Source organism: Mus caroli, unplaced genomic scaffold (genome assembly GCF_978045245.1).
Source record: "Mus caroli unplaced genomic scaffold, Mus_caroli_1 scaffold_5, whole genome shotgun sequence".
NCBI classification, from domain to species: Eukaryota; Metazoa; Chordata; class Mammalia; order Rodentia; family Muridae; genus Mus; species Mus caroli.
In genome coordinates, this window is record NW_028227260.1 from 133,255,969 (window position 1) to 133,268,661 (window position 12,693).

At 46.9% G+C, this 12,693-nt stretch overlaps 1 protein-coding gene across 1 annotated transcript; it reads right to left on the reverse strand.

The window, feature by feature from the left end:
* Window positions 1–7,951: 7,951 nt before the first annotated feature.
* On the reverse strand, window positions 7,952–12,056 carry LOC110287692 (cancer/testis antigen 55-like). Its single transcript, XM_085837771.1, has 5 exons — window positions 11,807–12,056; window positions 10,754–10,938; window positions 10,223–10,364; window positions 9,172–9,293; window positions 7,952–8,445 (listed from the first exon to the last, which is right to left on the reverse strand). The coding sequence occupies exons 1-5, from the start codon at window positions 11,955–11,957 to the stop codon at window positions 8,203–8,205; spliced, it is 843 nt and encodes a 280-aa protein (XP_085693897.1). The 5' UTR covers window positions 11,958–12,056; the 3' UTR covers window positions 7,952–8,202.
* Between the last annotated feature and the right edge of the window lie 637 nt (window positions 12,057–12,693).

Below are 12,693 nucleotides of genomic sequence, written 5' to 3' on the forward strand. Positions count from 1 at the left end.
ATGAGAGAAGATGAGGCAATAAGAGAGAAGCAGTTAACTTTTTTTTTTTTTTTTTTTTTTTGGTTTTTCGAGTCAGGGTTTCTCTGTGTAGCCCCGGCTGTCCTGGAACTCACTCTATAGACCAGGCTGGCCTCGAAGGAGAAAAACAGGAAGGTAAAGGAGGAGGGGGAAAGAGATGTGTTAGATCTACTGAAGGGAGGAGGGAAGGGCAAAGATGAGAGAAGAAAAGGGAGGATGAAAAGGAGCAGGTGATGGAGAGAAGGGAAGAAAATGGAGAGTGGAAGGGGGAATGTAGGAATGTGGAGAGAGGAACTAGAAATAGCACGGATTGCAGGCAAGGGAGGAAAGAGTGAAAGGGAGTGATAGGGAAAATGAAAAGGGTAGAAGAGAAGAGGACAGAGGGAGAAGGACGAATCGAGAAGAGAGCTGATGAATGAAGAAGAGTAAGCAATATAGAGGGAAGACTTGGGAAGAATAGGAAAAAGGAAGGAAGAGGGAAGAAGTAAAATGAGAGAAGAGGATACAGAATGGACAAGTGAGGTGGACAAGAGGGATGAAAATTGTAGTGGAGAGCAGAGAGAAGAATCCAGAGGGGTGAAGAGGAGAGAGACAAGGAGAGAAGGGGAAAGTGGAGAAAGGTGGCAAAGGGAAGAAAGAGGGAAGAAAGGGGAAGCTGGAAGGTAAAGGTGGAGAGAGAGGAGGGAAGAGGATGGAAGGGAAGGGGAGAGAGAAGACTTCAAAGAGGTGAGAGGTACAGGGTAGGAAGAGGAGGGAAGAGGACAGAAGAGGAATGGAGTTGAAAGGGTAAGAAGAGAGTGGGCAGAATAGAAAGGGGGAAGATGGAGAAGGGAAGAAGATGGAGGAGGGGAGAGGAAGATGAAGGGAAGATAAGGAAATAGGAAACAGGAGAAAAAGGAAAATGATTAATGAAGATGGCTAGAAGAAGATGAAGAAAAGAGTACTGAAGAAGAGATGAGAGGAAGGAAGAGAGGAAGGTAGAGGAAGAAAAGGCTGGAAAAGAGGAGAGGATAGAGGATATAAGAGGTGGGAGGAGGGAAGGGAAGGAAGCAGAAAAATAGGAGAAGCAGAGAGGAGGGAAGAGGGAAGGGGAGGGAGGTGGAAAATGAGAAAGTGAATAAGTGAGAAGATGAAAGAGTTTGGAAGAGGACAGAGGAGGGAAGAGGAGAGAAATGAGGGAGTAGGGAAGTAGAGGGATTAGGGAAAAGATGAATAGAAGAAAAAGGTGAAGCTGGGAAGAGGAGGGAAGAGCAAGGGGATGGTGAATGGAAAAGGAGAGAGTGGGGATAAGGGATAGAATGAGGAAGGAAGTACAGGGAGGAAAAAAGGAGGGTGGAAGAAAGGAGGACAAATGTAGAGTATTTATAAGGGAAGAGAATGAGAGAAGATGCAAGAAGAGGGAGTGGAATTTGGATGTAAAGAAGTTAAGTAAATAGAGGGAGGAAGGAATAGGAAGGAGAAGAGATGATAAAGTGAAAGGAAGAGGAGGAAAAAAGAAAAGGAAAGAAGTGGGAGATGGAGAGGAAATGGGAAAGGAAGATGAAAGGGAAGGAGCATTAAAGAGAAGGAAGGAGTGAAGAAAAAGGAGCAAGGAGTACAGAAAGAAGAGAGTAGTGAAGAGGAGGAAGGGAAGAAGAGGAAGGAGATGAAAAGATGAGGGAAGGTGGAAGAGGAGGGAAGAAGAACAGGAGAGAAGAAAATAGGAAAATGAAGAAGTGAAGAGTAGGGAGGAGATGTGGAGGGACAGGGAGGGAAGAAGAAGGAACAAGAAGAGGAGGAAATAGGGAGGAGAAAGGAGTGAAGTGGAGAGAGGAGGAGGAGGAAAGTAGAAGATAGAGGTAAAATGAAGAAAGAGGAAAGAAGAGTAAGGAAAGAGTCAGGAGGGAGGAGGAGGGAGAGAATAGAAAGGAGGGCAGAGGGAAAATGAGGGAGGTGGGATATAGATAGAAGAGGACAGAAGGAAAAATAAAAGGCAAAAAAAAAAAGAAACAAAAGAGGAGGGAAATTTTGGAGGAGGGAATGAAAATGAAATGAAAAATTATGAAAGAAGATGGGGAAGGGAGAGGAGAAGAGGAAATTGGAGGAAGAATGGAAGAGGGAAGAAGAGGAAGAAGGAACAAAGGAAATGGAGAGAAGCTAATGGAGTAAGAAAGTAGTTGGAAGAGGGAAGTTGATGGATGAGGGAGAAAGGAAGAGGAGGGAAAGAAGTGAGGTAGGAATAAGGGGGAGGGAGGAAAAGGGAGAGAAGAGAGGGGAAGAGTAGGAGTGAGGGAAAAACAGGGAAGAGGGAAGAGTAGAAAAGAAGAGGAGGGAAGTAGAAAGAAATATGACATGGGAAGAGGAGGTAATAGGGGTGCAAGGGGAAGAGCAAGAAATCAGAGGGAGGAGGAAGAGGATATTGAGGGGATGGAAAAGAGTTTAGGAGTGGGTTGAGGAATAAATAGGGAATAGGAGGGAAGAGGACAGAAGAGGAAAGAGGAGGAATGAGGAAGGAACAGGGCAGAGAAGAAAAGAGGTAAAGAGAGAGATCTGGAAAGAGGAGTAAAGAAGGAAGGAGAGGTAAGAGATAATAGGAAAGATGTGAAAAGGGGAGAGGAGAGATAAAAGGATGGAAAATATGAGGGATATGGAAAGAGGAGAGAAGAGGAAAGTGGGGAGAGATAATAGGACAGAAGCAGGAAGAGAAGGAAGGAGGATGGAGGGAAGAAAAGAGAGGAGAGATCCAAGGAAAGAGAAAAAGCAGGAAGAGCATGAGGAAGGAGGAGAGAAAGGAGGGAAGTTGAGAGGCGACTAGAAGATGAGCAGAGTAAAAGAATGTAAGGTGGAGGACAAGGGAAGAGGATGGTAGGGTCTTATCATTCCATCTTCTCCTTCCTATTTCCTCCTCCAACCTGTCCCCTCCTCTTCTCTTTCTCCTTTTTGTCTTTTCTAGGGAAAAGAGATGGATTTGAAAGAGGGAACAAGGGAGAGGGGGACGAAATAGGATGGGAAAGACAAAGAATAGAGAGAAGGGAGGTGATTAGGAGAGCTAGGAGGAAGGAAAGAGAGAGAGAGAGAGAGAGAGAGAGAGAGAGAGAGAGAGAGAGAGAGAGAGAGAGAGAGAGAGAGAGAGAGAGAGAGAGAGAGAGAAGCAGGGGCTATGGAAGAGGATAGGATGGGAGAATAGGAGGGAAGAGTGAAGAAGAGGGAGGAAGAAAAAGAGGTGAGTAAAGGGGTAAAGGAAAATTAGAAAGGAAAAGAAAGAGGGAAGCAGATTGTGAGGGAAGAAGGAAGAAGAGGGAAGAGGGAGGAAGAAAACAAAAATGGAAAATGGAAGAGGAGGTAAAAGAGGAAAAGGACTGAGGTGAGAAGTAGAGGAAGGAAAGGAAGAAAGAAGATGCTAGAAAGAAGAGTAAGGAGGAGAGAGTAGGGAAGAAGAGGGTCAAGTGAAGAGGGGGAGATGAGTTGAGTGGTGAGGAAGGAAGAGACTGGAAGAAGAGGTAGGGGTAAATGGAGAGAAAGAGGGTGGGAAAGTGAAGAGGTGGAAGGGAGCAGGGGAGAGACAGGTAAGGGAGAGAGAAGGAGGAAAGAGAACTAAGAATGAAGAGAGACAAGAAAAGAAAAGGAAGACAGGAAGCGTGGAGAGAAGAAGAGGAAGTGCAAAAGAGGAGAACGGAAAAGAAGAGAAGAGGGAAGGCCATGAGGAGATAAAAGGAGGAGCATGAAGAGGAGAAAAGGAATGAGGTTGGAGGGAATTGGGGAAGCGGGGGAGGGGCAATAGGGAAGAGTAGGGAAGAGGGGAGACATTGGAAGAAGGACCACATGGGAGTAAAGAACAGGATAAAGAAAGGAGTAAGGAAGCAGGAAGGGAGAAAAGTAGGAAGGAGAGAAAGGAGGAATATGGGGGAAATGTAGAAGAGGAAGAAGTAGATGTGAAGAGCAGGGAGAAAGGAGAAGAATGAAGAAAAGGGAGGGAGAAGGGAGGAATAGGAAAGAGACAGAGTGGGAAGAATAGTAAAGAGGAACAAGAAAGGAAGAGGAGCAAGGAGGGGAGAGTAAAGAGGAAGGAAGAAGGCAGAATAGGAAAGAGGAGGGGAGAGATGAATGGGGAAGTAGAGTGAAAGGAGAGAAGTAAAGAGGGAGTGTGGTGAGGAAGAGGGAGAATAGAAGTACAAAGAGGAGGGAAAATGAAAGTGGAGGGTGGAAGTGATCAGAGGGAAGCAGAGAGAGTAGAGAAGAGGGAAGATAGGGTCATAGAGGACATGGGAACCTGGAGTGAGTAGGGAAGTGAAGGTGGGGGAAACCGGAGAATAGAGTGAAAAGGAGAAAAGTAGGAGGAAGGAAGAGTTGAGAGGGAGGAAGAAGAGGAAGTACAAAAGAGGGAAGAAATGGAGGAGGAAAGAGGAGGGAGAAGGAAAAGTGGAAAAGGGAATAGGATGGAGAGAAGAGGGAAGGGAGAAGAGGGAGAAGTAGGGAAGAGGAGGATGGAGGGAATAGGAGAGAGGAGTGAAGAAGACTAAACAGGGAAGAGGAAGGAAGAAGGAAAATGAAGCTCAAAAGAGGAGGTAGTATCAGGAAAGTACAAGGAAGAGGAAGGAAAGAAGTGGGGAGAGAATAGATAGGAAGAGGAAGGAGATGGGAATTGGATGGAAGAGGGAAGTGGGAGAAGAAGGGGACAGAATTGAGGAAGGGAGAGAAGAGAATGAGGCAAGGAGGACAAAGGACAGAAAAAGGAGGGTAAAGAAGAAAGGTTTGGAGGGGAGGAATGAATGAAAAGAGGAGGGAATGGAAGATGACCTGAAGAAGGAATCACAGGAAAGAAGAAAAAGGAGGAAGGCAAGGGTGGGGAGGATTAAAAAGCATGTAGGATATAAGTGGGGGTATGGAGGATGAGTGATATAAAAGCAAGAGGGTGAGGGAAGAGGAGGGAGGAAGTAATAGGGTGAAGGGAGAAGGAAAAGGAGGAAAGAATAAACAGGAGGGAAGAGGAGAGAAGAAAGAACAGGGAGAAAAGAAGTAGAAGAAGTGGAGTGGAGTAGAAGGAGAGAGAATGATATAAGAGGAGGCAAGAGGGAAAGGAGGGGAAGAAAAGAAATGCAGGAAGGGGAGGGAGGAAGGAAGAGGGAAGAGAAGGAAGAAAAGGAGGAAGAAGGAGAGAAGCACAGGGAGACAAGAAATGAGGAGGAAAGGAGAAAAGAGGAAGGAGAAGGGAAGAGGAGAGAGAGGAAATATAAAGAGAAAAAGGAGAAGGTGTTGGAGGGAAGAGGAGGATGAAAGAAGAGAAGGTAGGAGGGAAGTGGAAGAGAAAGAAGAAGTGGGAGTAAGGAAAGCAGGAACAGGGAAGAGTAGAAAAAAAGGAAGAGGAAAGAGGGCGATGGAGGGAAGATAATTGGGGAGGGAAGAGAGTGAAGAAGTTAAGAGGAAGTAGGAGGGAAAGTTAAGAGAAAAATAAAGCCCGGGCATGGTGGTGCATGCCTTTAATCCCAGCACTTGGGAGGCAGAGGCAGGCGAATTTCTGAGTTCAAGGCCAGCCTAGTCTACATAGTGAGTTCCAGGAAAGCCAGGGCTACACAGAGAAACCCTGTCTCAAAAGAAACAGAAAGAGAGAGAGAGAGAGAGAGAGAGAGAGAGAGAGAGATATAAAAGGCATAGAAGAGGAGGGAGAAGGAAGGAGGGGGAGATATATGAGTGAGGGGTAGGAGAAAGGAATGTAAGGCAAGAGGAGAATGGATGGAAAAGGAGGGAAGATATAAGAGGACTGTAGAATTAGGTGTAGGGGAAGTGATTATGAGGGAAGAGGAGAATAAAAGAGGAGGGTAATGGGAAAAAGAGGGATGAGTGAAGAGAGAAAAGGAGAGAAGAGGAGGAAGAAGGAAGGAAAGAAGGTGGAGGAAAAGAATGACAAGGAAAGAGACAAGCTCTAGGAAGAGGAGAGAAGAGGGAATGAAGAAAAACGAGGTGATAAGAGGGACTACAAGGAAAGAAGCAGGAAGTGGGGAGGGTGGGGAGTATACCCAAAAGGGAGAGGGGAAGAGAAGATGAGGAAGAGTCAAGATAGAGGGAAGAGGAAGAAAGATGAGTGTTTAGGAAACATGAAGAAGGAAAGATGAGGGAGGAGGAAAGAAAGAAGAGAGAAGAAGTACTAGGGGAAGAGAGTGGAGGGAATGAGGTGAGTGGCAGGAGCAAGTAGGGAGAGGGGAAAGGAAGGTGAGGAAGGGGACTGAAGAGTAAAGGGGAGGGTGAAGAAAAGGGAGGCAGGAAGGTGAGGGATAATGAAGACAGAAGAATATGGAGGACTAAAGAGTAAGAAGGGAAGAAGTGGAGGAGGAAAGTGAGAGGAAGGAGGATGAAGGAGAAAGGAAGAGAATGGAAAATAGAAGAGGAAGGAGGAGGGAATATTAGGAAAGAGAGAAGTGGAGGAAGAATGGGAAAGGAGGAGGGAATAGAATGGAGAGAGGTAGAAATTAGGAAATAGAAGAAAATAGTAGGGAAGAGAGGAAGAAGGAAATGGAGGGGAGGGGAAATAACAGAACAGGGAGAGAAGAAAGAGGGAGTAGGGGAAATGTAGGGAAGAGGAAAGATAAGAGAGACAGGGGGAAAGAAGAAGAGGGAAGTAGAAGAAATAATTAGAAGGAGGAGGAAAAAGGACAGAGCAGAAGGAAGGGAAGAAAGCATCAATATTAGAGTTTAAAAGAGGGAAGAGAAGGAGGGACCTGGAGGACATAGAGGTGGAGGAGGAATGAAGGAAGAAGAGAGGAAGAAAGAGGATGGTATAAAGGTGAGGAGATAGAAGGGAAGTGGGTAGAAGGAGGGAAGAGGAACAATGAGGACGATGGAGGGAAGAGATGAAGAAAGGGAAGGGAGAAGACAGGATGAAGAAGATGGGAGGAGGGAAAAAGAAGAAAGAGGTGAGAGGTAAGACAAGGAAGGAGGGAAGAGCAGAAAGTAGATAGGGGAGGAGAGAAAGGAGGGAAGTATAAAGAGGAAGGGAAAAGGGAAGCACAAAGAGTTAGGAGGTGGGAATTGAGAACAGAAGGGGGAGTTTAGAGGAAAGAGGAAAAAGGCTGGAGGGAAGAGGGAATTGGATGGAGAAGAAAAGAAAGAAGAGGGAAGAGAAAGTAGAGATGAAGGAACAGGTGTGAATGAGGAGCAGGAAAGAGTATGGAGACAGGTGTGGAGGGAGGAGGGAAATAGGAGGAACAGGAAATAGGGAGCACAAGTAAAGATGAAGGACAAGGGAAGATCAGAATAAAAGGAAGGTGACATACAGGAGGGAAGAGGAAAGAGGAGGAGGGAAAGAAGGAACAGGGAAGAGTAAGTTCAGGAGTTCAAGAAACGGTGTGGAGATGAGGAGATGGCTGGATAGGACAGAGGGTTTGAGAGGAAGCTAGGGTCCCAGGGAGCAGCACAGGATGGTGTGGAAGAATCCAGAAGGTTGAGGGTAAAGGTTGAAGATTGGGTGGATAGATGAGTCAGTTTCGTGTGTGAGAAAGGCCAGAGGCCATGAACAAATGGGAGGATGTGTAAAGATGGGCCAACACTTCCCAAGTAGGGGGCTTCCTGGGAGACTCAGGTAGGCACTGGCTTTCCAAAACAGCCTGGATTTCTGTGTTCAAGTGACACTTGCTTGTCCCCAAGAGCTCCCTGGGGATCAGGAGACACTGATAAGAAAGCTTTCCCAGCAGCCTTGGTGGTGGTTCTTGTACCATCTGCCAGGACATGCATATACCCAAGCTCCTGAGCTCTGCTGCTCTGTCCCAATCTTCAGGCCAGGTCCCCAGTGTCCCTCCGATTTTAACAGGACCACACAGCCCCTGCAAACCAGATGCCAGACCTATGGACGACTTCTTGTGAAAACTAAGCTCGGCTCTACTGGGATGCTGACCAACTCCATTCCTGGGGACTGGATGGGCAGTTGGACATAGCCATGGATAAGCACTGTGGCTGCGCCAAAACTTCATTTATTAAAATGAATAACATGAACTCTGCCCTTGTTATCTATCACTGCAGGTGGAGGGTTGTCTGGGATTCTTTCCCCAGAAGACGATGATTAGTAAGTTCAGAGTCTAGCATGGGACGATTGCCCCCTGCCACACTGAGGCAAGCCTTCTGGAGATGGATCTAGGCAGGCGGTTGTCCTGAAAGTTCATGTTTGACATTTTCTTTAGAATTCCTAACCTAAGCATTTGCACTAAATGAGGCCCTCTATTGGTATAAAAATAACAATGAGGAGGAATTCCGAGGGCCTATGCCGTCTACTGCTCGTGAAATTGGGGTCATGGAGATTGCTCTCCAATTGTATTTGTGCTGGGTGCTCTGAATTATCACCACGTTGACCATGTGGCCTAGAATGGGGGTGTATCCCAAGGGAAGATTCAGGGAGTCCAAGGTGAAAAAGATTGTGTGATTCAACATTCCTTTTCTCTTGTGGATACTGGTCACGCACACCTGTCAGAGAAAGGGTGGAGGTGAGTGTGAGTTCTTGCTTATCCCCTGCCCGTCCACACTGACAGGAACCTCCTGTTGACCACACTCTGCTTTCCTGTCCTGCCTGCTATACTGACAACACTGGCTTGCTGTGCCCCCCCCCCACTGCCCTCCCCAGATCCAACCTCAAACCAATTAAAGAGGAGGCTCTCTGGTCGAGCTGTCCTGCTCATGAGAGACCTTGTCCTAAACGTTAATCATCTGTGGCCATTAGCCCCAGTAGCTGAATATTGTCAGATCAAGGATTGATTGAAACAGAAAGACAGCATAAAGTGGACTATTTCTCCCCCTGCCCCTGCGACACTCTTCAAGCTTGTGGTTTCCTCTGTACCTTTGTGGAAACTCATTTTCAGGTTAGCTTGGCCACTGGCCCACCCCTACCTTCTGCCCCCTTGGCATTCCAGCCTTCTTGGCAATGTTCTTGGGACTGCTCCTATTTCTTCCTGTTGTTTTTAGAATATCCAAAGTAACAGTCAAGAGAGGAATCCCTGTGCCTCAGAACTGAAGGATGTCCATGTATGTTCTCTGCTACCCCTAGTTACTCCCTTACAAAGTCTACCCTTGAAGCAAATGGCCCAAAGATGCATGCTTCCATAGTTCCATATGCCAGCACACCCAACAGATAGCTAGTCATTCATATCACCACAAGAAGTTTGTCAGCAACCAAACGATGTGGAAACCGATTACCTTTTCCAGTTGCCTACGTTGTGTGGCCTTCACTGAGTGCACTGTGATCTTGGGGGATCCTTGCTCCACAGAGTATTCAATATCTAACCAGTCCCCTTCACAAGGCATAAAACCTAAGATGGCTAAAAGAAAATCGAGTTGAAAATTCTACATGTGACTCCAGTCTCATCTTTGCAGGGTTCTGGATAAAAGCAATTATGTTTTATCTTTTGTCAAGTAGATTTGCACTGGCTACATTGACTTGCAAGACTGGGATCAAGCAAGCATTAGGTGTGTAAAGTGCAGGAGACTTCCTGCCCAGAATGGAAACTTATCTTTCTTAGACATTGGTTTTCCTCCACTCCCTTGGCAAAGTCAACTGGGCAAATGGAAAATGGCATCACAGGTGTTTCTTCAAGAACCCCGAGGACTTACTGCTTAATTGGTCACATTCAGAGTCCTTTTCTGGAGACAGGGTCTCAGGGTCCCAGGTTGACTTCAAGCTAGCAAACTCTCTCCCCTTCCCTTCTCTCTCCTCTGCGGTCTCCTTCCCTGTCTATCCTCTCCCCTTCTTCTGTCTTTACATCCCTCTCTCCCTCTCTCCCCCTCTCCTCTCTCTTTTGTTCTCTACTAATTTCTGTCTCCTCTCTCTATCCTTCCCCCCTCTATCTCATCTCCTCCTCTCTCCTTATCAACTGCCTCTCTCCCTTTCTTCCTTCTCTCCCTCTCCCCCTCAATCACATTAATTTTACCTGCCTTTCTCTTCCTCCCTTCCTGCCCATCCCCTCTCTCCATACCTCTCTCTTCTCTCTCTCCATTCCTCTCTTTCCCGTACACACTCCATCTCTTCCACTGCATTCTCCCTTCCTCTCTCTTGTTCTCTTGCCCCTGTCCCTGTATGCATTGCATCCTCTGCCTATATGCAGGTCTCTCTCTGTCCCCAGTTCTACACACACACACACACACACACACACACACACACACACACACACACATTAGGAACCCAGACTCAGTTTTTCTGCCAGAGAAATATGTGCTCTTAACTATTACACATTTAATATTTGAAACAAACCTTTAGATATGCTGTCTAGATAGAAGTGGTATTCATCTCCAATATAGATAGTATTTTTTGTCACTTGGGAAACACAAACAGATAAATCTTTGACCTTGGAGACAGCGTCCTTTGACACACCCTCTTCTGAGGAAACACAAACCTAGAAGAGAAGTTTGCAGCTGTAAAAACTGATCAAAAATAAAATGTAAATCTGTGTGTCTAAAACATTGCCCATAGAAGGACTGTGCTAGGAATGACCCTTTGGAAACCCAACCTTCCAGGTTTATGTCATCAGTCTTTGTTGCAAAACAGCTTGGTTTATTGGGAATTCTTTCTCCTCTGGGGCCTTTCTAGCTGTCAACATGAATTCCATGGTCATTTCTCTCAAACTGATCTTCCTTGAGGCATGAAGTACGAGGCACTTACCTGTCTACTGCCACTCCCAGTACTCCCCAGGCCATGATCCATTGCACTTTAGGCTTGTCTGGGCCAGGGCACCACAAGACCACACAAAAACCCCATGGGTTCCCAAATCTATGCAAAGCTTACTTCTCTTGCGGTCAATTCATGGGAGAGTGGGTCTTCCTCCACAAACGCAAGGACTTTGTCTCCAGCATGCAGGGGAATAGAGCCAATTATAGCATCAGTGCTGAAGAAGATACAGTCTTCGATCCAGCCATAATCATTCCCAAAACTCGTCACGGTGCCCATCACAATTTTAGTGTTCAGTTCACCTGTGAAGAGAGGACACCACAGGTGCCATGAATTAATCTCCAAGGCAAATAGCACATGGCTAGGACTGGAAGCACTATGGGGTCTGTGTCTGCAGGAACCTGGAGGCACAATGTCAAGGTTCAGTCTTGGCTTTGCCATGCTCCTCACAGAAGGATCCCAGTGAAGAGCAAGGGCTGAGACCCAGAGAGCCTCAGTTACCACCCCAGTGTCCTTCCCTGGTGCTCTGCATAACGGCAAGTACATTTCTTAAAGTCTATGACCACTTTTGCAATCGGTGTCTCCTGATTTCTCTTGCGCACATTAACCAGCACATACGTGACAACTCCTTGGCAACCTTGCCCTAGACTCCCACCCACCAACAGGCCTTCTACTCATTCCTCTTGAGGGCTGATTAAATCTGAGACCTGACTTGAAGGGAACAAAGGGAGTTAGGTGAAATCATGGCCCCTGAACATCCAGCCATGGCAAACAACTTGGACTGAATTCATTCTTGCTTCCACATACAGGCTGGGAGTGGAAGCAAGGGGCAGTCCCTGTTCAGACTAAGAGTGCTTCCCTGCTCCTGGAAGGAGAAGAAAGACTCTCAAGGGCCCTTTGTATCCCTGATGGTGGGAACTGGACAAAGTCCCTTCCCACATTGGCCTACCAAGAGAATTTGGCAGAGGTTCAATTTCACCCAATTCATGGGCACCTGGGGACACCCTCCAGCTCAGCGGCCACTGAGGACAGCTGCAGGCCATGATTTTACACACACACACACACACACACACACACACACACACACACACACACCGCCTTGTGCTCAGAGCTAAGGAAGGGCCTTTCTGAGGTGTTTCATGCAAAGAAGACCAGTGACCTGAGGAGTACCTTCCTGGCGTATCTGGTCTCTTTCCACGGATGGCACTTCCCATTGAAAGTAGTGCACTACCCCAAGTATCATCCTGAGTAAACATCTGCCAACACAGTTGGAGAAACAGCAGCAGCAGGAGCATGAAGGCTGGGATGTTGTGACCTCCATGGTGCCACCTTTTGAAGACCTGCCTCACTCCTGGGAAGTGGTACCAGATGACTCACAGGAACCCCCAGCTCATCTTGCCACCCCAGCAGCTCAGCAGGAGTCCCTCCCACAGCCTCTCCTGAGAGCTTGGTAACCAGTAGGCATTGTTCCACAAACCAACCAATGGGAGCGCAGCATGCGCTCACAATGCTCCTCTGGCCAATGGCAAGCATGGGGAGGAGAAACATGGATCCTCCTATGCATTTTGTCTCTAGCACAGCAAGAACATATAAATGTACTGTCCGATGATGCCTGGAGTGTTCTCTGAATGCTGGAAAGAGATTATTGGAATGATTTGGGCCGGGGGGGGGGGGGGCGGGCGGAACTAGAGCTCTGGCTTAGGCTATGTGGAAGCAATGTGTCTCTGTGTGGACAAACAAAATCCAATATGTGTTCAGAATAAAAACTGGTTAAACAGTGGTTAGACAATGTTCAACAGGGGCTTTCTGTGGTAGTGTTGAGGGTGTCAACAATGGTGGTGGGGTTCCTGTAAGTAAGCCGGGGAGTGTTTGGCAAGGTAGTGTTTTCTTGAAGAGTGTGTGGATCCTGGATGTAGTTCACATTGGGGCCCTTCACCATGACTGGGATTGGGGTCCTGTTAGCAGGTCACAATCATCTTAACACTCGGTGTTCATACTAGAGCTCCTTTGAAGGAGGGCAGTCCTGCATTATCATAGAAACTCCTAATCTTCATTGC

Excerpts from the sequence above, each read along its gene's own strand:
- LOC110287692 (XM_085837771.1), bottom strand. The coding sequence starts at position 11,957 with ATGGAGGTCACAACATCCCAGCCTTCATGCTCCTGCTGCTGCTGTTTC. Across the intron at positions 10,939-11,806 it reads AGACCAGATACGCCAGGAAG|GTGAACTGAACACTAAAATT; the intron begins GTACTCCTCAGG and ends CTCTCTTCACAG. Across the intron at positions 8,446-9,171 it reads AACGTAGGCAACTGGAAAAG|GTGTGCGTGACCAGTATCCA; the intron begins GTAATCGGTTTC and ends TTTCTCTGACAG.